Raw genomic sequence first — 24,365 nt, 5'->3', positions numbered from 1 at the left:
TTGGTATTAAAGACCCAATCAATACAGTGTCTCATGAGACTTGCCAGATTGTATAGTCTTAGACTAGGGAACGCCATACCTCCCTTAATTTTAGGCAGCTGTAACTTTGACATCGCCACCCTAGCCCTTTTCCCTGCCCAAATGAATGCGCTGAAAGCTCTTTCTAATATCCTAATGTCAGAATGCTTGAGGAGAAGTGGTATTGTCTGCATAGGGTAGAGGAGTTTTGGGATGGCTATCATTTTCAGAAGTTGACACCTGCCTCCTAGGGAAAGAGGGAGGTTCGTCCATCTCTCAATATCCGAAAGTATTTTTTTTAAAAGTGGTGGATAGTTCAAGTAATAGAGTGATCCTGGCTGTTTGCCTACATGTATTCCTAAGTACTTGATGGATACTGGGGCTATCTGAACAGGGACACTAAGATCATGGAGATTTTTTCTGCAAGGGTTGTTTCTCAAGAAGAGGATTTCAGATTTAGTGACGTTGACTTTGTATCCGGATACTGTCCCAAAATCTTCCAATAGGGTAAATACTTTAGTTAGATCTCTCTTGGGATTTTCTAGAAAGATTAATAAATCGTCAGCGAAAAGCGCATGTTTAATGGAGGTTTTGCCTATTTTAATGCCCTCTATGTTTTGACTAGCAGTGAGCTTCCGCGACAGTGGTTCAATTGCAAGATTGAACAGCAGGGGAGAAAGCGGACAGCCCTGCCTAGTTCCTTTAAATAACCTAAAAGAGGGTGAAAGAAAACCTGGAGTGAATACCCTGGCTTGTGGGTCAGTGTATAAAGCTGTGATATACCTACGAAAAGATCCATTGAAACCCATACGGTCTAGTACAGCCTCAAGCCACCCCCAGTTCACATTGTCAAATGCTTTTTCCGCATCTATTGACATTATGGCCGCAGAAGGGTGCACTAGGGGGTGCATTTTCACTTCATCTAAAACTGTCAGAACCTTTCGTAGGTTAGTTACTGCCGCTCTCCCTTTTACAAAACCCACTTGGGATGGTGAGATCAAAGAAGGCAATATACGTGCTAGTCTGTCAGCTAAAATCTTTGAGATTATTTTTAAGTCCACATTAATTAACGATATTGGCCGGTATGAAGTCGCCAACAGGGGGTCCTTTCCTGGTTTCGGGAGAACCTTTATGTGGGCGGTATTGGTCTGTGGAGGGATTTCCGACCCTTGCATATACCCCGTGTAAACCAGTGACAAAGTTGGTGCAATATCTTGTACTAGAGTACGGAAGAACTCCCCCGTATACCCATCAGGGCCCGGGGCTTTTCCTAATGCTAGGTTGTTAATAGTATATGTGACTTCCTCCACTGATACTGGCGCATTAAGTGCTTCTCTATCTGAATCTGAAAGCTTGGGGAGTTGGGTCCCTTCTAACCAGTCACCTATCTTACAGTTTTGCTGCTCTGGACATTTATATAATGTGGCATAAAAGTCCTTTAATATGTTGTTTATTCCTTTGGGATTGGAGCAAAGGGCTCCCGAACTGTCTTTAAGGGTGGAGATATTAGACACTAATCTATGACCCTTCGCCAAAGCCGCTAACAGCTTGCCAGCCTTATTGCCATGTCTAAAGAGATGTGCCTCCCATTTGGACTGAGCCATGTGTTCCCAACCTCTAAGAGCGCTTTCATATTCTCGTTTGGCTGTTTGCCATTTATGCAATAGAGACTGTGAGGGAGTATTCTTAAAAAGTGTATACATGGCACCAAGGTTGTCACTTAGTTGACTAATCTGTTTTTTTAGTGCAGCTTTCTTACTGAATACATAAGCCATGATACGACCCCTGACAACTGCTTTTCCCGCGTCCCATAATAACTGATGACTAGTGGAGGCCTCATTATCAGACTTATATTCAAGCCACCAACCCCTGAGTAAGTCCCTAAAATTCTCATCCTTGATTAAGGCAGAGGGGAATCTCCACAGAAAATCGGAACCCTTCGGAGATTTCCGGTGTAATAAAAGTGAGACTGGTGCATGGTCGGAGATTACCATCTCCTCTATGGTGGGTTATGAGCAAAGGCTAATGTTGTCCCTATTGGTTAAAATATAATCGATGCGCGACCAAGACCCATGCGCATGGGAATAGTGGGTATATTCCCTACCTTCAGGATTAAAAGACCTCCACAAGTCCTTCAACCCAGCATCCCTTAATAAGGCATTCAATCTGTCATCCCCTTGAGGCGATCCACCTCGAGTCGCGGTTCCACGCTGTCTATCTTCCAGATTATTGAGGACCGTATTCATATCGCCACCAATGACCTTAACACTAACCGGATCTTGCAAAATTTGGTGTGTTAGAGACTTAAAGAAGGTAGCATCAGTGGTATTAGGACCATACAGGTCCTTCTAAAAAAATTAGCATATTGTGATAAAGTTCATTATTTTCTGTAATGTACTGATAAACATTAGACTTTCATATATTTTAGATTCATTACACACCAACTGAAGTAGTTCAAGCCTTTTATTGTTTTAATATTGATGATTTTGGCATACAGCTCATGAAAACACAAATTTCCTATCTCAAAAAATTAGCATATTTTATCCGACCAATAAAAGAAAAGTGTTTTTAATACAAAAAAAGTCAACCTTCAAATAATTATGTTCAGTTATGCACTCAATACTTGGTCGGGAATCCTTTTGCAGAAATGACTGCTTCAATGCAGCGTGGCATGGAGGCAATCAGCCTGTGGCACTGCTGAGGTGTTATGGAGGCCCAGGATGCTTCGATAGCGGCCTTAAGCTCATCCAGAGTGTTGGGTCTTGCTTCTCTCAACTTTCTCTTCCCAATATCCCACAGATTCTCTATGGGGTTCAGGTCAGGAGAGTTGGCAGGCCAATTGAGCACAGTAATACCATGGTCAGTAAACCATTTACCAGTGGTCTTGGCACTGTGAGCAGGTGCCAGGTCGTGCTGAAAAATGACATCTTCATCTCCATAAAGCTTTTCAGCAGATGGAAGCATGAAGTGCTCCAAAATCTCCTGATAGCTAGCTGCATTGACCCTGCCCTTGATAAAACACAGTGGACCAACACCAGCAGCTGACATGGCACCCCAGACCATCACTGACAGTGGGTACTTGACACTGGACTTCAGGCATTTTGGCATTTCCCTCTCCCCAGTCTTCCTCCAGACTCTGGCACCTTGATTTCCGAATGACATGCAACAGTCCAGTGCTGCTTCTCTGTAGCCCAGGTCAGACGCTTCTGCCGCTGTTTCTGGTTCAAAAGTGGCTTGACCTGGGGAATGCGGCACCTGTAGCCCATTTCCTGCACACGCCTGTACACGGTGGCTCTGGATGTTTCTACTCCAGACTCAGTCCACTGCTTCCGCAGGTCCCCCAAGGTCTGGAATCGGTCCTTCTCCACAATCTTCCTCAGGGTCCGGTCACCTCTTCTCTCGTTGTGCACACTTTTTCCTTCCCACAGACTTCCCACTGAGGTGCCTTGATACAGCACTCTGGGAACAGCCTATTCGGTCAGACATTTCTTTCTGTGTCTTACCCTCTTGCTTGAGGGTGTCAATGATGGCCTTCTGGACAGCAGTCAGGTCGGCAGTCTTACCCATGATTGCGGTTTTGAGTAATGAACCAGGCTGGGAGTTTTTAAAAGCCTCAGGAATCTTTTGCAGGTGTTTAGAGTTAATTAGTTGATTCAGATGATTAGGTTAATAGCTCGTTTAGAGAACCTTTTCATGATATGCTAATTTTTTTAGATAGGAATTTGGGGTTTTCATGAGCTGTATGCCAAAATCATCAATATTAAAACAATAAAAGGCTTGAACTACTTCAGTTGGTGTGTAATGAATCTAAAACAGGGGTGCACAACCTTTTCTGGTTGGGGGCCACATTGTCAACCTGAAACAATTCCAAGGGCTGAAAATAATCTTTAAAGGGGTATTACCAAGTGAAATACTATATTTATGGCATATTGAACATACAGTATATATTCTAAATGTCTAGTTACACTTCTAGTACTCCCATCTAATGGGACAATACATGAAAGATTCATGTGAGCAGCCACAAGATATAGACATACATGTCTGCTACCAGATGGCTGGGGGCCGCATAGAATGGTATTGAGGGCCACATGTGGCCCCCGGGCCGCAGGTTGTGCACCCCTGATCTAAAATATATGAAAGTCTAATGTTTATCAGTACATTACAGAAAATAATGAACTTTATCACAATATGCTAATTTTTTGAGAAGGACCTGTATATATTGTATAGGCTCAAATCGCCCGCCGGAGACGACAGATGAACATGCAATACTCTACCCTTCTCATCATTATCATGACTCACCACTTTGTAAGGGAGACCTTTTTTCAGTAAAACAAGTACCCCTGCTTTCTTACCCTCTGCAGGGGAACCTAGCACCTCTCCTACCCACAAGCGCTTCATACGAGGAAAGTCATCAAAAGTCAGATGCGTCTCCTGCAGTAAGGCTATATCCGTATGAAGGCGTTTCAGATGCTTCAGAATCATCATTCTTTTGCATGGAGATCTAAGGCCCTTAACGTTCCACGAAACAACTTTGATATGATCAGCCATTTGTATTACACAAGCTTAAGTAATATAACCATCCGGTATACTGAAGGGAATTCCACCCCCCCCCCCCTTCCCCTGAACATAAACCCCTGAACATAAATCTCTGAAAACAACTGTGCGAAGGTAAAGGATATCAGTTCCCCTGCCTTCGTATACAAGAACACAGAAAACATACCATGAATTCGCGCTTCACTTTTTTCCATCGTTGAGCACATAAGTTATTCAAAAGTATGGATTCCCCAATGGGCATCGGACATCAATTTTCATGTCATAACGCCAGATGAGGGAGTCCCCCCTTTTTTTTTTTTTTTATCCCCTCTCCCCTTCACGCTTAACTTCTTCTGGGGGATCCGGGACACGCATATCTCACCCGTTTTAAAGTAAAAGGAGTGCAGACTAGGCGTGACCGCATGTCTCAGAACCCCCGCAACAATCAGCAATTGGCAAAGCAAGTGATCAATGCAAATCCTTAAACCCGCTCAGTCGCCACATATCAGTGTCAAATCAGCAGACCCTGTACATAATATCAGCATAAGATATGAAGTTTGACCCTGAAAGCGCGGGATTTTTAGTAAGAGGGTGAGGCGAGAAGCATGAGAGCGATCTGAAATTCCCGCCGGCGCCAAATTGCCCCCCCTTTTCCCCCTCATCACCTACATGTGACTAAACATTGCGAGTCTTTAAATTCACAGTAAGACGTCTAGCCGTACTGAACTAAACATGGAGAGAAAAAGTAAAATAACAGAACATAAAACAATAATCCCCCATGGCAGTTAACTTTGTAAAACTATAAGGGAGACGCCGCGAGCAAAGGGGATCACCCTCCACACCTCCCAAATGGCAGCCTAAATAGCTGAGAACTTATCTGACACAGCGGTGTCATTCCGCGAGTATCTCATCCCACTTCAAGGTCCAGAGTAGTCGCGTTGGATTTGTCCGCAGAGCGAGGTGACCTAGGTGGGCGCGGGCGTAGATCTGGACCTCTCCGCTGTGGTAGGGCTTCTCTCGACGCTTCCGGAACGTCCATGAAGGTGATCGCCGGTAGACTCGGTACTGGTTGATAGAAGATCTTTAACTCTTTAGATGCTGAATCTGGATCCAGGTAAGTAGCGGTGGACCCGTCGTGGTTAAAAATCTTCAAAATAGCTGGGAACAGGAGAGCAAAACGAGTCCCCTGCTTGATCAGGGCTGAACAGATAGGCACAAAAGCTCTCCTGCGACGAGCAACTTCTGCAGAGTAGTCCCCAAAAATTAAGATGCGTTGATTTCTTACAGTTGCCTGGCCGCCATTTTGTTTGTAGGCTCTCAGTATGGCCGCCTTGTCTGTATAGTCCAAAAAGTTGACGATGACCTGTCTCGGTCTGCTTTTTTTGGATGCTTGTAATACGGCACTGTATGATCTTTTAGACTCCGGCTTAAGGGACGAGTTCGGCAGTCTTACCCATGATTGCGGTTTTGAGTAATGAACCAGGCTGGGAGTTTTTAAAAGCCTCAGGAATCTTTTGCAGGTGTTTAGAGTTAATTAGTTGATTCAGATGATTAGGTTAATAGCTCGTTTAGAGAACCTTTTCATGATATGCTAATTTTTTTAGATAGGAATTTTGGGTTTTCATGAGCTGTATGCCAAAATCATCAATATTAAAACAATAAAAGGCTTGAACTACTTCAGTTGTGTGTAATGAATCTAAAATATATGAAAGTCTAATGATTATCAGTACATTACAGAAAATAATGAACTTTATCACAATATGCTAATTTTTTTAGAAGGACCTGTATATACACTCACCCAAAGAATTATTAGGAACACCTGTTCTATTTCTCATTAATGCCATAATCTAGTCAACCAATCACATGACAGTTGCTTCAATGCATTTAGGGTTAGGGTTGTGGTCCTGGTCAAGACAATCTCCTGAACTCCAAACTGAATGTCAGAATGGGAAAGAAAGGTTATTTAAGCAAATTGTTGTTGGTGCCAGACGGCCGGTCTGAGTATTTCACAATCTGCTCAGTTACTGGGATTTTCACGCACAACCATTTCTAGGGTTTACAAACAATGGTGTGAAAAGGGAAAAACATCCAGTATGCGGCAGTCCTGTAGGCGAAAATGCCTTGTTGATGCTAGAGGTCAGAGGAGAATGGGCGGACTGATTCAAGCTGATAGAAGAGCAAAGTTGACTGAAATAACTACTCGTTACAACCGAGGTATGCAGCAAAGCATTTGTGAAGCCACAACACGCACAACCTTGAGGCGATGGGCTACAACAGCAGAAGACCCCACCAGGTACCACTCATCTCCACTACAAATAAGAAAAAGAGGCTAGAATTTGCACGAGCTAACCAAAAATGGACTGTTGAAGACTGGAAAAATGTTGCCTGGTCTGATGAGTCTCGATTTCTGTTGAGACATTCAAATGGTAGAGTCCGAATTTGGCGTAAACAGAATGGGAACATGTATCCATTAGAGCTGCACGATAAATCGAAAAAATAATCGAATCGCGATAATCGCCAAATGCGATATGGCGATTTGGCCGACCCAAAAATGCAGCGGTTATATATAAAGGGGCCCCGTGCACATAACTGCCTTTTGCATGTAAAGTGTTTTATTAGTGTGTGTGGGTGAAACAATCTCTCTCCTAAGAGGTCCGACCTCTGTACTCACTATGAATGCAATGCTCTGCAGCGAGCGGCAGCGAGGTGGCCGGCCGGCGCGTGACTGACGTCACTTAGTAACGCTCCTCCCACTTCAGGAAGCAGGAGCGTTACTAAGTGACGTAAGTCACGCGCCGGCCGGCCACCTCGCTACCGCTCGCTGCAGAGCATTGCATTCATAGTGAGTACAGAGGCCGGACCTCTTAGGAGAGAGATTATTTCACCCACACACACACTAGTAAAAACACTTTACATGCAAAAGGCAGTTATGTGCCCAGTTTAGGACACATGAGGAGGACCAGCATAAGATGCTATATGTCTTAAGCTGGCCCCCTCATGGCCCTATGTGTCCTCCACTCATCCCCTATAACAGCGCCCTCCACAGATCCCCCATATAACAGCGCCCTCCACAGATCCCCCATATAACAGCACCCTCCACAGATCCCCCATATAACAGCGTCCTCCACAGATCCCCTATAACAGTGCCATCCACAGGTCCCCCATAAGTGTCCTCCACAGGTCCCCCATAAGTGTCCTCCACAGGTCCCCCATAACAGCGTCCTCCACAGATCCCCCATAAGTGTCCTCCACAGGTCCCCCATATAACAGCGTCCTCCACAGATCCCACAAATAACAGCGTCCTCCACAGATCCCCCATATAACAGCGTCCTCCACAGATCTCCCATATAACAGCGCCCTCCACAGATCCCCCATATAACAGCGCCCTCCACAGATCCCACATATAACAGCTTCCTCCACAGATCCCCCATATAACAGCGTCCTCCACAGATCCCCTATAACAGTGCCATCCACAGGTCCCCCATAAGTGTCCTCCACAGGTCCCCCATAAGTGTCCTCCACAGGTCCCCCATAACAGCGTCCTCCACAGATCCCCCATAAGTGTCCTCCACAGGTCCCCCATATAACAGCGTCCTCCACAGATCCCACAAATAACAGCGTCCTCCACAGATCCCCCATATAACAGAGTCCTCCACAGATCCCCCATATAACAGCGTCCTCCACAGATCTCCCATATAACAGCGTCCTCCACAGATCCCCCATATAACAGCGTCCTCCACAGATCCCCCATATAACAGCGTCCTCCACACATCCCCCATATAACAGCACCCTCCACAGATCCCCCACAACACAGCGTCCTCCACAGATCACCCATATAACAGCACCCTCCACAGATCCCCCATATAACAGCACCCTCCACAGATCCCCCAAAACACAGCGTCATCCACAGATCCCCCACAACTCAGCATAACTACGTCATACCCAGCCGCGTCAGCGGCTCATATGGGAAAATCCAAGCAAATAGACCTCTAGCACAATTTCTTTAAAATATCGCATCGCATATCGTTATTGCAATTTTTAGGGCCCTAATCGCAATCGCACAAAATTACCATATCGTGCAGCCCTAGTATACATCATGCCTTGTTACCACTGTGCAGGTTGGTGGTGGTGGTGTAATGGTGTGGGGGATGTTTTCTGGGCACACTTTAGGCCCCTTAGTGTCAATTGGCCATTGTTTAAATGCCACCTGAGCATTGTTTCTGACCATGTCCATCCCTTCATGACCACCATGTACCCATCCTCTGATGGCTACTTCCAGCAGGATAATGCACCATGTCACAAAGCTAAAATCATTTCAAATTGGTTTCTTGAACATGACAATGAGTTCACTGTACTAAAATACCCCCCACAGTCACCAGATCTCAATATATATATATATATATATATATATATATATATATATATACACACACATATACAGTACAGACCAAAAGTTTGGACACACCTTCTCATTCAAAAAGTTTTCTTTATTTTCATGACTATGAAAAATGTAGATTCACACTGAAGGCCTCAAAACTATGAATTAACACATGTGGAATTATATAGATAAAAAAGTGTGAAACAACTGAAAATATGTCATATTCTAGGTTCTTCAAAGTAGCCACCTTTTGCTTTGATTACTGCTTTGCACACTCTTGGCATTCTCTTGATGAGCTTCAAGAGGTAGTCACCTGAAATGGTTTTCACTTCACAGGTGTGCCCTGTCAGGTTTAATAAGTGGGATTTCTTGCCTTATAAATGGGGTTAGGACCATCAGTTGCTTTCTGGAGAAGTCAGGTGGATACACAGCTGATAGTCCTACTGAATAGACTTTGTATTATGGCAAGAAAAAAAACACATTTTTTTAATGTATATAATTCCACATGTGTTAATTCATAATTTTGATGCCTTCAGTGTGAATCTACAATTTTCATAGTCATGAAAATAAAGAAAACTCTTTGAATGAGAAGGTGTGTCCAAACTTTTGGTCTGTACTGTATGTATGTATGTATGTATGTGTATATATATATATATATATATATATATATATATATATATATATATATATATATACACATTTTTTATTTTTATTTTCAAATCACCCCTCCTTTCCCCATATTGAAGAAAAAAAAAAAAAAAAAAAAATGTAAACATCGTGGGTAAAGATGAGCGAATCGAAGTTGACGAAGTGGAATTTGTTCAGAATTTCAGGAAAAATTTGATTCGCACCAAATCCGAATTTCCTAACGCTTCGTAGTAACAAATCAAATTTTTTCCTAAAATGGCTGCTGCACGTGTTAGGACATAGAGCAAAGAACTCTGGAAATGAGGGATCACCCACAATGCCGTGCATGCAGCCATCCAGCAGTCAGCCAGCCCCTGTGATGTTGCAGCCCTATAAATAGCCTCAGCCATCTTGGATTCAGCCATTTTCCAGTGTACTTAGTGCAGGGAGAGAAGTTAGCCGGCGTGGTAGAAAAGACTTTCAGACTTTTTTTTGGCTGAATAGAAGTTCAGGGAAAGATCATTAGAAGTGTAGAGAAAGGATAGGGAGGAATTATTCCACATTATAAAAGGAGAACAGGGTCCAATAGGGGAGTGTACAGCCTGGGTAATAGGAGCGATTCTATTACACCTTGCTGCACTGACTTGGGATCCAAATTGCCATTATACTGCTGCTTTCAGGTTTGCAAAAGATGATACCTCCGTAATTCCAACAAACCGTTCTTGTTATTGGGGTGCAAGTGCTGTGTGATACAGCCATTAACAGAGTTTATTACTAGGAAAGATTTCCAAATCTTATTAGCTGTTGTGCGGTGCAGTCATATGTTCTAAAGAATTTTTGGGGTGTATTAGTGGGAAAAAAAGTATTATTAGCCATTCACCATTATATTTTTTGAAGCCTTTTTTTGGGGAAAAAGTTTGATAGCCGTTGTGCGGTGAAGTGACAAAATTACAGCCTTTTTGGGGTGTATTAGTGGGGGGAAAAAAAGTCTTATTAGCCGTTCAGCAGTGCAGTTATATGTTCTAAAGTTTTGTTTTGTGGCGTATTAGTGGAAAAAAAGGGCTTATTTGCCGTTGTGCAGTAAAGTGACAACATTTCTGCCTTTGGGGTCTATTAGTGGGGAAAAAAAGGCTTATTAGCTTTTGTGCGGTGAAGTGACAAAATTACAGTCTATTTTGGGTTGTATTAGTGGGGAAAAAAAACCTTATTAGCTGTTCAGTGGTGCAGTTATATGTTCTAAAGCCTTTTTTGGGGTGTATTAGTAGAAAAAATTGGCTTTTTTGCCGTACAACGGTGCATTTATATGTTATAAAGCCTTTTTTGGGGTGTATTAATGGTAAAAAAAAAAGTCTTATTTGCCGTTCAGCGTTGCAGTTATATGTTCTGAATAGGGCTGCGACAATTAATTGAAGTTAACGATAATATTCGATAATAGGATTCGTTGTTGACGAATCCAGTTATCGACTAATTGGCCGATTCGTTGCTATGCAGGGCGGGAGCGGGCGGTCAGGCGCTATGTCTGCAGGTCCTTTAACTAACTTTAAATCAGCTCATATTTATTACCTTACAATGAAGCTCTGGTAACAGGCTGAGCGGGTGGCGTCGTAACGTCACTTACTCATGTGACGCGCCTGCACCGCCTGCTTCATTCATAAAGTTGGCGGAACAGGCGCGTCACGTGAGTGAGTGATGTTACGCCGCCGCCCGCTCTGCCTGTTACCGGAGCTTCATTGTAAGGTAATAAAGATGCGCTGATTTAAAGTTCAAGTAAAAGTTACTGCCAGAATAGTCTATTGCTGTGAGTGGCGGGGCCGGGGCTGTTATGGGAGGGGGATCTGTGCACTGCTATGTGGAGGGGAAGCTGTGGATGGCACTGTTATGGGAGGGGGATCTGTGCACTGTTATGGGGAGGGGGATCTGTGCACTGTTATGGGGAGGGAGATATGCACACTGTTATGGTGAGGGATATCTGTGGATGGCACTGTTATGGGGGAGATCTGTGGATGACACATATAGCATAAGATGCCATATAGTGTCATCCATAGATCCCCCCCCATATCAGTGTCATCCACAGATCCCCCTCCCCATAACAGTGCCATCCACAGATCCCCCTCCCCATAGCAGTGCACAGATCCCCCTCCCATAACAGTGCCATCCACAGATCCCCTCCATAACAGTGCCACCCACAGATCCTCTCCATAACAGTGCCATCCACAGATCCTCTCCATAACAGCGCCATCCACAGATCCCCCCATAACAGCGCCATCCACAGATCCCCCCATAACAGCGCCATCCACAGATCCCCCCATAACCGCGCCATCCACAGATCCCCCCATAACAGCGCCATCCACAGATTTCCCCATAACAGCGCCATCCACAGATTTCCCCATAACAGCGCCATCCACAGATCCCCCCCATAACAGCGCCATCCACAGATCCCCCATAATAGTGTCATCCACAGATCCCCCCCTAAATAGCGCCATCAACATTTTTTGTTTTAATATGGCCTTTGAGGATAATTTTTCAAGTAAAATCATATAAACCCATTTTTTTTTGTCATTTTGGTGTTTTTTCTCGATTAATCGATGAAATTATCAACAACTAATCGATTATTCAAATAATCGTTAGCTGCAGCCCTAGTTCTGAAGCTTTTTTTGGGTTTATTAGTAGAAAAAAATGGGCTTATTTGCCGTTGTGCGGTGAAGTGACAAAATTATAGCCTTTTTCAGGGTGTATTAATAAAAATTTTATTTATTTGATCTAACAGTATGTCAGACAGACGTGACAGGCCCTGCACAGGGGAGCGGCATAGTGGCAGAAGGGGTCACTTCGAGAGGCCTGAGCTCCCGGTGTCATCTAGCGTTCGTGTCTTGACCAGCAACCCAGCGGTGCTTGAATGGTTGACTCGGTCTTCGAGTTTGTCGCAAGTGACATCAGACACCTCCAGCCAAGAGTTGGTGGGTTCCTCTGACATGACGCTTAGTTGGTATGGCCCGTGAGCAGGCCCAGTGCCCCCAACTGTCCTGAACCTTCTTTTGTCATTTTCATTTCCCTCAGTGCGAGACGTATAATATGCCGTAGGCTCGGCTCCACTTTTCAGCGAGGATGAGTTACTAGAGGACAGTGAGCAGCTACTGCCCATTCAAGATCTGTAGGAGACAACCGCCACTTCCTCTGGTCGGCTTGCAAGTAGTGATGAGGAGAGTGGCGTGGGAGCTGGTGTTTTGAGCGCCCAGGCTCCTGGCTCAGAGACCGTTGAGGAAGACATCAATGACGCACAGACAGTATTCGATGATGATGTAGCCAATCAAAATTGGGAGCCTGGTGATGAAGGGGCTTTATCATCATTGGGAGAAGAGGGTGGCAGCTTGCGAGTGAGGCAGTGGTGGAGCTAGCAAGTCGGTGGCGTGGCCAGGAGTCAGCAGGGTGGCAGTAGTGGGAGGTCGGTACCCAAACGTGCCTGGGGTAGACCACCCGCTTCGAAGGAGCCTACCTGCCTGGAAAGTTGCGGTGCAGGGGTCCATGGAGGAAGTGGCCATAGCAGTCAGTCAGTGCGGAGTATTGGGGGTGAACATGGCCATTTGTCGAATCTGTGAGCAGAAGGTGAACCATAAAGTGGCCTAGTAGGACCGTGGCTCTGATGTGGTGGTCCAACCTGCCGCAGCAAACACTGCATCACCCAGTGGCACACATCCGATTTCAGGCAGTCAAGGCTCCACCACCTCAGCCGAAGGGAGCTGTCTATCCTTCACATCATCTGCTGCTTCTGCTCCTCCTAAGTCATTTCTTCAGCAATCCATCACTGAAGCGATTCCCAAGAGACAACAGTATGCGTGCACTTATCCAACGGCGCAGAAGCTGAACGTGCTGCTGGCCAAGTTGCTGGTGCTGCAGTCCCTCCCTTTCCAAGTGGTGGTGTCACGGTAGGTGAGGGAAGGAAAGCAAACCAAATACAGCAAAAAGCAACAAAACACCAGGCTAGGCCCCAAAGCTAGGGAACAGGGAAAGGTCACCACCTGACGATCCCTGAGTCTTTTCCTGACTGCTGATAACATGAGCAAATCCTAAAGGTGGAAGTGCTCATGCGCTCGAACCTAAGCCTAGCTGAAACAAAAAACAAACCCTCAGCTAGGGAGCTGTAGGTAAGACAACCAGTTCCTAGCGCTTGCTGCAAGAACCAGCATCTTCCTGAGGCCTAGCGAAAACACACACCGCCATTGACTTCAATAGGCAGGCGAATTTTAAAACCCACAGGGACTCTTTCTAGCCACAGTAGTGATGGAAAAGTTGTTTCCAGGGGACTAACACCTGGACTGTGGCATGCCGGATCCATGGCAAAACTCCCATGGAAAATTACATAGTTGATGCAGAGTTGGATTTTAATCCATGAAGAACATAAATCACATAACAATCCTAAATTTTTTTGAACATGGTTTAAAACATCCAGTGTGTGTACACGATCAGGTATGATGTTGTATCGATTAGGTAGTGTAAGGGTTACGCCCGCTTCACAGACATTGACAGACCAAACTCCCCTTTTAATGCACCGCAAACAGTCCATTTGCCCAACCGCAAACTTCCCATTTGCACAAGGTTGGATACCTAGCCATGTCCCGTTGATGTCATTGAAGGTTTCTTCCTCCACCTAGCCACGTACAACACCAAGGGTCCCCGAAAGGTGAATTGAATAGATTTTTCGAACGGGGAGATGGTTAAAAAAAACGCAGGCTCCCTCCCCTTTGTTTGAATCCACTCCATGGTCACTGCGTCTGCACCGTGCAATTTACTGTCACACCCGATATGAGTGGTATTTTCTGTAGTACTATTCTCATCAGTTTAATCCCTGTTACCTCCCATATCAGGGATTGCCTTTTGTGAAAAAAAATTTAGGCCGGGTACCTTCGACTGCCTTCACAGTGACAGACCAAACTCTGATACACCAAACTGAATTGATTTTAGGAACTGGGAGATGGAAAAAGCAGCTTGGTCGGTACTCTTACTCCCAAGTTGGGGCACTGCGTGTACACGGAGCAATGTGCTGTGACACCCTATATGAGGACGTGTGTCGAATTGATTAATCATTGTCGAATTAATGACATCCTGAAATAATTTTGTTCTGAGGGATTTTTTAAATTGTATGCATTATTTCTAATAAACTATTAAGAGACTTTATTATGATTTTTTTTATTTTATGTATTAAAAACCCATACAACTTAAAAAAAAAGAAAAATAATGTTTCTTCTATGAAGAATTATCCAGCCGATCGCTTTAGTCTGATCATAATGAAGCAACGGCCTTATCTGGGGTGTGGCAACATTGCCAACACACTCATAGAGGTGATGATCGCTTCATTGTGATACGCAAGCCCCTTCACCACAACAAGGTACCGATCACGAAGGGGAATTGACACATGTATGTGCCTTTTTTTTTTTGCAGCCACAGTGCAGCACTAGAGGCCAGAAAAATTAGGCATGTACACATGCCTGAAAAATTTGGTATTGTTGCAGCCGCTGCTACAGAAAAATTTATGTTTTCCAGGCAGAAAGGTGACTAAAACATTGTGGCTTGAACCCTAGTTGGTGGCGGAGAATTCACGAAAGTCATCTGGTATGCAGACATTAAATACAGCAGCGTGGGGACCATTTTGAGGCCAAGGCATGTCATCAGGCCTTTTGTTAGTCAAACGTATCCCCCACTGTCAGTCCCTTCGGGATCCATGCCTCATTCATCTTAATGCCTCCTGCTGCACTGAAGGTCCTTTCTGACAGGACACTTGAAGCGGGGCAGGCCAGAAGTTCTATCGCAAACTGGGATAGTTCAGGCCACAGATCAAGCCTGCACAGTAGTCAAGGGGTTCATTGCTCCTCAGAGTGTCGATATCTGCAGTTAAGGCGAGGTAGTCTGCTACATGTCGGTCGAGTCGTTCTCTAAGGCTGGATCCCGAAGGACTGTGGCGATGTGTAGGACTGAAAAAGCTCTGCATGTCCTCCATCAACAACACATCTTAAAGCATCCTGTCCTTGCCGCCATGGTCGTGGTAGGAGGAGGATTACTTTCACCTCTTCCCCAGTTTCTGCTTATACCGGGGGTCTAGTAGCGTGGCCACCCAGTACAGGTCGTTCTCCTTGATCTTTTTTATATGAGGGTCCCTCAACAGACATGACAGCATGAAAGACCCCATTTGCACAAGGTTGGATGCCGAGCTACTCATTTCCCGTTCCTCGTCCTCACTGATGTCATTGACGGTCTGTTCTTCCCCCCAGCCATGTACAACACTACGGGTCCCAGATAGGTGACAACAACAAGCACCCTGGGATGCCTGCTGTGGTTGGTCTTCCTCCTCCTCAAAGCCACATTCCTCCTCTGACTCCTCTTCCTCATACTCCTCTTCCAGAGTTGCCGCAGGTCCGGCAATCGATGATGACAAGGCTGTTTCTGGTGGTGATGGTGACCACAACTCTTCCTCTTCACGCTCATCTACAGCCTGATCCAGCACTCTTCGCAGGGCACACTCCAGGAAGAAAACAAATGGGATGAGGTCGCTGATGGTACCTTCGGTGCGACTGACTAGGTTTGTCACCTCCTCCAAAGGACGCATGAGCCTACAGGCATTGCGCATGAGCGTTATCACGATTGGTGTAACTGTCACATACGTGACATGGAGGGAGGAACAGAGGGAGGCCCTGCCCTAGTGAGAGGGAAGGTGGTGACCCCTGACTCACCTTGCGGCTGGCGCCTGGCTGCCCTGTCGTCCCTAGACGGGTTCCTCACCCGTACGCCGATCACGTGCCTAAAACCCTGGCTTTCCCTAGGATGAGCCCTAGATAGTGAACAGGGCGGTGGGAACACTAGTCCGCACCACTAGCTCTAAAGGAAAACACCAAGGGGAGGACAGACAATACAAACTAAACATATAATCCCAGGTGGGCAACAACAGGAGACAACAAAAGCCCAACAGGGATCCGGAGGGTAGCACTCTGGAACAACAACCAGATTCTCAGCTCCAGTGGGTCAGCATAGATGTCCAGGCAGGAAGCTCTATAACTGGCAACAAGAGAAGTGTGAGAGGAGAATATAAGGAGTTTGGGAGTGGCAGACAAGAAACAGCTGAGGAGGAGAAGCTACGGATCCCTGAGTGAGACAAAAAGGATAGCAAGGCAAACACAGAAAACAAACACTAAGAAACACCGTGATCTTTAGACATAGAGCGCGCAACCACCCGCTGCGACTTCCTGACACCGGGTATAACGGAGTCAGACGTGGCTCTTGACACCCTCGTGACAAGCATCCAGTAACATGGCAAAAAAATTCCCAGCTCCACAGAGGCTGTCCTAGCACCCCGGGCATACAAATACTCGTTGACGGCTTTTTCTTGTTGGAGCAGGCGGTCAAACATTAGGAGTGTTGAACTCCAACGTGTCGGGCTGTCGCAAATTAAGCGCCTCACTGGCATGTTTCGGCGCTGAATGTCTGAAAAGTGCACCATGGTCGTGTAGGAACGCCTGAAATGGCCACACACCTTCCTGGCCTGCTTGAGGACATCCTGTAAACCTGGGTAATTAGACACAAAGCATTGTACGATGAGATTGAACACATGTGCCATGCACGGCACATGTGACAACTTGCCCAAATTCAATGCCGCCAACAAATTGCTTCCATTGTCACACACCACTTTGCCGATCTCCAGTTGGTGCGGGGTCAGCCACTGATCCACCTGTGCGTTCAGGGCGGACAGGAGTGCTGGTCCGGTGTGGCTCTCTGCTTTCAGGCAAGTCAACCCCAAGACAGTGTGACACTGTTGTATCCGGGATGTGGAATAGCCCCCGAAGAGCTGGGGGGATTCAGTTGATGTGCAGCCAGACGCCGCAGCAGAAGAGGACTCAGCCGAGGAGGTTATGGAAGAGGATGGAGTAGGAGGAGTAGAGGAGGTGGCAGTAGGCCTGCCTGCAAGTCGTGGCGGTGTCACCAACTCCGCTGCAGAGCCACGCATTCCATGCTTGGCAGCCGTCAGCAGGTTGACCCAATGCGCAGTGTAGGTGATATACCTGCCCTGACCGTGCTTTGCAGACCAGGTATCAGTGGTCAGATGGACCCTTGCCCCAACACTGTATGGCAGAGATGTCATGACTTCCTTTTCAATCACTGAGTAGAGGTTTGGGATTGCCTTTTTTGAAAACCAAATTCGTCCGGGTACCTTCCACTGTGGTGTCCCGATAGCAACAATTTTTTTTTGAAGGCCTCAGACTCCACCAGCTAGTATGGTAAAAGCTGGCGGGCTAAGAGTTCCGTCAAGCCAGCTGTCAGACGCCGGGCAAGGGGGTGACTCTGTGACATTGGCTTCTTACGCTCAAACATTTCCTTTACAGACACCTGACTGTGGGCAGATGAAATGGAACTGCTGAAGGTGAGAGGCGGAGTGGCGGGTGGTTGAGAGGGGGCAAGGAGGACAGCAGTGGTTGACGTGGCTGAGGATGCTGGACCAGGAGGAGGATGGTGGCTTTGAGCTTGTGTGCTGCTTCTACTCGTCATCATGTGTTGATTCCATAGGCGTTTGTGATGTGCAATCATGTGCCTTCGCAAAGCAGTTGTACCTAGGTGGGTGTTGGATTTCCCACGACTCAGTTTCTTTTGGCACAGGTTTCAAATGGCATCGCTGTTGTCAGAGGCAGATACACAAAAAAAATGCCACACGGCTGAGCTTTGCAATGACGCCATTCTGGTGGTGGCAACAGCATGCGTTGATTGGAATGCTGTCTGGCTGACCCCGGGTACCGATACATCCTGTCTGACTGTGCCACTAGCTCCTTGCGACGACCTCCCCCTGCTTCCAACTCGTCTCCTCCTTCTCTCTGTCTCCCCTTCTGAACCTTCCCCCTCTTCTTTTTCTCTTTGAGCAGGCACCCACGTGGCATCCATGGACACATCGTCATCATCAACCACTTCACCATCTGTGGTTGTAGTGGTGGTTGTGGCGGCGGGCGGGAGAGTGGTAACTTGAGAGCAGGTGACCAAAGCTGAGCTGGAGGAGGATGGTGCGTCGAGGTTCTTAGCGGAAGCTAAGTTCAACTCACGCATTGCACCCGCGCGAAAAACTCGCCTGAGTGAAAGGGTAGGCCCTCATTGAGCAGCATGCTCCTCATTGCCCTCATTGAGCAGCATGCTCCTTTCAAAATTGTCAATCATCCTCAGTGTTGCCTTTTGCTCTTGCAGATCTCGAACATGAGCTTCCAGATGAGCAATATGCTCACATCTTTCACAGCGGTATTCATTCTGGAACACCTGGTCCAGTTGTGCATAAATATAGCAGACTGTATCCTGAAGGAAACATTCAATGTTGATAGCCATTATCCCAGTTGCAGAAAGAATAAATTAAGATGAAAACTGTAGATTACTTACAGGCTCTTTGTGCCTTGTCTTTAACTACACTTATTCACAAGCCACTTAGTGCAGCAAAGCCAGCAATGGTATGTGGGACCCACACCTATCAGGCATTCAATGTATAAGATGGGCATATCCCTTTAAGTGTGCCATGCATCAACCCACAGAGTGTGAAAGAGTCAATACTCATTGTTAAACCATCTGATAGTAAAAAAAACAAGAGAGAGAAAGCTGGGAAAGCATACCTAGTGCATAGTGTGGTGTGGATCAGGCCGGCACAGCCTTAGATCTCTGCTACATGTGCGTGCCTGTGGACAGGGCCTGCCCCAGGTTCATGTGGGCCCTTGGGTGATAAAGTCTCAGTGGGCCCCCTTACACAGTGATTACTCTCTGAGTACAGATAATATTGTAGATATCACCTACAGTCCTATGTGAGAGCACAGATAACACAGTCATGGCTATCTGAGTACAGAAAATGTAGTAGTATTACCTGCTAATAATGTGTTAGTGTTACCTGCAGACCTATGTAAAACCACAATGACACTAGTGCTAATAATGTGTTAGCGTTACCTGCAGTCCTATGTAAAACCAGATAACACTAGTGTAGATCATGTGGTAGTGCTACCTATATCCCTATTATGCCTCCCTGTGTCTCTCCCACGGACTCCATGCTAAAGGCGCTGACTCCTCTTCCATCTTCTTCTTGCCCCGCACAGAACGTCCTGATGCAGCTGCGTCAAGGCATAGGAACACTGTGGGCATGGTGATGGTGACACACAGGGAGAGACACACACACACACATTGACAGACATATACACACAAGGACACACACTAGGACGCTCAAATACACACAGGGACAGATACACACACTTGGGCTGTCAAATACACAGAGGGACAGACACACAGAAACGGACACGCACACACAAGGACAGACGCACAGACACAGGGACCGACACACAGAGACACATACACACAGGGACGGACAGACGCACACTCGCAGGGACAGACAGACGCACACTCGCAGGGACAGACAGACGCACACTCGCAGGGACAGACAGACGCACACTCGCAGGGACAGACAGACGCACACTCGCAGGGACAGACAGACGCACACTCGCAGGGACAGACAGACGCACACTCGCAGGGACAGACAGACGCACACTCGCAGGGACAGACAGACGCACACTCGCAGGGACAGACAGACGCACACTCGCAGGGACAGACAGACGCACACTCGCAGGGACAGACAGACGCACACTCGCAGGGACAGACAGACAGACACACACTCGCAGGGACACACACACACAGGGACACACACATGAAGGGACAGACGCACACACACACGGGGACAGACAGACACACACACACACACAGGGACAGACAGACACACACACACAGGGACAGACAGACACAAACACAGGGACAGACAGACACACAAACACAGGGACAGACAGACACACGGACAGACGGACACAAACACAGGGACGGATACAAACACAGGGACAGACACACACAGGGACAGACACACACAGGGACACACTGACACAGACGGACACACACAGGGACAGACACACACACAGGGACAGAAACACAGACACATATACACACAGGGACGCACATGGACAGTCAGACACACACACACATGGACAGACACACACACAGGGACAGACACACACACAGGGACAGACACCTGAGCGATGATGAGATCGTCAACCAACTTCTATCTAATGTGTGGCCACCTTTAGGGGACATTAATAGGGAATTCCACCTTTAGTTATGCTCCAACCTTTTGTTACCTTCTAATATGACTCCCACTGATTCCCAGTACTGAGGGGATATGGACTGGGGTTTAAAAGGGAATAATCAACATGTACCAGAAGGTGGTCTAAAACCCATTAGACACTGGCTAGACTGTGGTATGGAGTTTAAGCAATGCCTTAGACAAACACGCACACAGACAGACAAGGACAGAGACACACAGCTAGGCCTCACCACACTCCAGCCAGGCTCCTGTCTGTACACAGGAACACAGCTCTCTGCTCCTCTGGCTCCTCCCCCACTTGTCACATGGGCGGATAACATCAGGGAGGTCCTTTAGCCCAGTAGGAAATGCCATAAGTAAATAAAATAGTCCCTAGTACAGTGATGGCGAACCTATGGCACGGGTGCCAGAGGCGGCACTCAGAGCCCTCTCTGTGGGCACCCACACCCTGGAAAAAGTCTATGGTGTACCAATATGCCTTAGAGTTTTCCTGCCATTCAGCAGCACAGGGCGCACTATGAACAGCACAGGCAGCGCACTGAATGTAGGCAGGATATTGTAAATAAGTGATAAAGTACATGGAAGATATTCTATATTGGACTGTGGTATTCAAGGTAAATTGCTGTGTTGGCACTTTGCGATAAATAAGTGGGTTTATGTTGCAGTTTTGGCACTCGGTCTGTAAAAGGTTCGCCATCACTGCCCTAGTATGTTGCCTTTTTCCGTATCGTAGGTCCCAATCGTGAAGTGGGTACAATTCACATAAATCTCAATGCTTTTATTCCCTGTACTTTGGTCCTGACAGAGGCGAATGAGTGGAGGCGTTGCTGCTTTCTGTGGCCTTATTACTTCCCTATATCCACAGATTATTGGAAGGAGTCTAAAATGGTGATTTTCCTGCCTTCTGGATCAGTGCGGTCCAACCTGAAAAGCGGTAGGAAACTCCATCTACCCTGTTCTGAGATCTGGAGTCGCCCACGCCAGCAGTGCACATAGAGAAAATTGTCTGCATTGCTGGGGTAAGCTGCCCTAGAATTCAGAACAGGAAGTTTAATGAATACCAGGACACAGCTGCAGGAGTGAGCGGGCACAGTGGGCCCCGACATTTGACCAGGTGTGTCGGGTGCTGACGCTGGCCCTGCCTGTGGGAGAGTAGTAATGTCACTGTTGTCCCAGCCACTACCCGATGAGTTGCAACGCACTGCAAGTGGCTTTCTTGTGTTCTCCGTAATATTTTAATTGCAGTCATTAAACATATTTTATAATGAGCAATAAAAAAAAATTATCTTGTGTTTTAAAAAGTGTATACACTAAAGCCATTTTACAATTTTAGAAATAGGAAGCAGTTCTGGTGTTGTGTATAAGCAGAAACTAGCAATAAAGTTGTTTGAAAAAATATATCAGGCTCTAGAAAATTCTGCCCCTTAATATTCCATCACTGTCCCATACTTCCTAAGTTTCCCAGATCCAGCGGGACACTCCTGGATTTCGGTGGCTGTCCCACAGTCCCGGGACGGCTGAGGTACCGTATGTCCGGTCTCTACTGTCTCTGTGTCTTTAGAACACAGAGGCAGTTAATTGCAATGGTGAAGCAGAGCTCAATTGGTGGTGCTTTCCAGCAGGCACAATGCGGTCACACATTGTGCTTGCTGGGCTGTGTAGGAGGTGCATACAGGCCTGGTAATCGGCCTGTGTGCTCTTCCTTTACAGCCCAGCAAGTGCAATGTGTGTGTGACTGCATTGTGCCTGCTGGGGAGAGCAGGATGTTCTCAGATCATTGGGGGGAACAGGACGAAAGTGGGGGCACTACTGAAAGGAAGGCATAACTATTGTGAAAGGACACTACTGAAAGGGGGGCATAACTACTGTGAAAGAGCAACTACAGAAAGGGGGGGAAAGCTACTGTGAAAGAGCAACTACAGAAAGGGGGGCATAGCTACTGTGAAGGGGGCACAATGTAGGCCTAAATACTATGTGGGGGCACCATGTGAGAATAACTACTGTGAAGGGGGCACAATGTGAGCATAACTACTGTAATGGGGGCACAATGTGGGCATAACTACTGTGAAAGGGGCACAATGTGGGAATTACTACTGTAGTTATGCTCACATTGTGTCCTCTCACAGTAGTTATGACCACATGCCCACATTATGCTCCTTTCACAGTAGTTATGCCCACATTGTGTCTCTTGGATTGAGAATTTGGCCTGTGTTGCTGTCCTGCATCCTGTGTCTCCCTAAGGATGCGCCTCTGCAGTTTTACACAAGCTTTTACCCCTCCCCCAGCTATGATGAACCCCTGGCTACCCCTCTGCTCCAATTGCAGATTGCACTGCATTGAGGCAAGGGCTACACATTTGTCACACTTTTTTTAATAATAGCCACTAGTTGGCAAAGTTGGATTTTTATTGAACGGTGCGACACCATTGACTATCATTACAAAAAATGTCTCATGTCGCAGTGTAGTTGTAAGTTTTTTGTCGCACCGCTTATTGTCGTCCTGTAGCAGTCGCAGTTTATAGCCGATTGGTGGTATCCAGACCCACACTCGCAGTTTATAGCCGATTGGTGGTATCCAGACCCGCACTCGCAGTTTATAGCCGATTGGTGGTATCCAGACCCACACTCGCAGTTTATAGCCGATTGGTGGTATCCAGACCTACACTCGTAGTTTAGCACTATTCAGTGGGGGTAAACCACAAGCGGGTGCGCAACATTCATATTGAAAAAAATATATATAAAACAATAACACTTTTTATTTTCTTGCGGATTATTATGTGATATTATTAGGTAATATTTAACTTTACAAATCCTCGTCTCCTGGCTGTGAGTGGTGGCGCTGTGGATCACCTCACCAGTGAGACTGGACCCAGGACTCTGGACCCGTAGTGAATACACAGCACGCTTAGACACTAGTACATGCCTGAAAACCGGCCGTGGTGCCAGAAGAGCGGGCATTGCTCCGGAGCCTGCGCAGTCCTCCATTCTCAGGGGGTCCGGGGCGGGTGACGTACCCGGAACAGGGCGTTCCCTAAACAATCGTGGCTGAGGCTGTGCTGAGCAGTGAGTTGGCAGCGGCTTGGAGCAGGACGTTGTGGGGGCGTCATGGAGCCGTGAGTACAGGAGAGAATGGGGAAGCCCCGGGTTTGAGGAATGATTACAGGGTTAACGCTTTCCGCGCTGGGTACTGGCATACTGCTGAGCCGGGAGTGCTGTCTGCCTGGCACCCTGCTGTATATCAGAGGACAGTGCCCTGCAGGGCTCTTTGTCTACCTGTCCTTTAATGAGCCCTCATACTGCCAGCCTCCGCTTCTGTGGGGGATTGAATTAGGAAAAATGTGTTTTATAATTGTGAGACCCCACTGTAGTAGCGTGTGGTGGGTTAGGCGTGTAAGGCTTGTGAGACACATGCTGGGAACGGGGGGCAAAATATCAAAAAGGGCAAAATATCAAAAAGAAAAGCAAAGTGTGAAAACAGTGTGCAGAAGTAATGAGATTTGGCCTCTGCCTCTTATTCCAACCTAGCATGGGTTTCAGCTACCCAGGCCATAGCCTGGTGTATTGTGGCATCAGTTACTTCAGGGGTCATCCCCCAATTAGGGAATGTAGATGGTGCAGAGGGGTGACCCTTTGTGTCTCATTCTCTGTAGGGCTATGCTGCAATTTTTTG

General features: G+C 46.7%; 1 protein-coding gene across 2 annotated transcripts in view; it reads left to right on the top strand.

The window, feature by feature from the left end:
• The window catches only part of TMEM181 (transmembrane protein 181), a 169,722-nt gene that overhangs the window by 57,664 nt on the left and 87,693 nt on the right, over positions 1–24,365 (top strand). The window contains exon 1 of one of the 2 annotated variants that reach the window (XM_044289656.1): positions 23,690–23,808. The exons of the other annotated variant lie outside the window; for it this stretch is intronic. Coding sequence (XP_044145591.1) covers positions 23,801–23,808 — 8 coding nt within the window. The 5' untranslated portion in view covers positions 23,690–23,800. Of the gene's footprint in view, positions 1–23,689; positions 23,809–24,365 lie in introns of those variants that run through there. 2 annotated transcript variants of the gene reach the window in all.

Source organism: Bufo gargarizans, chromosome 4, assembly GCF_014858855.1.
Source record: "Bufo gargarizans isolate SCDJY-AF-19 chromosome 4, ASM1485885v1, whole genome shotgun sequence".
Classification (NCBI taxonomy): domain Eukaryota; kingdom Metazoa; phylum Chordata; class Amphibia; order Anura; family Bufonidae; genus Bufo; species Bufo gargarizans.
The sequence above is the reverse complement of the archived record's forward strand: the minus strand, read 5'-3'. Positions and strand labels throughout refer to the sequence as shown.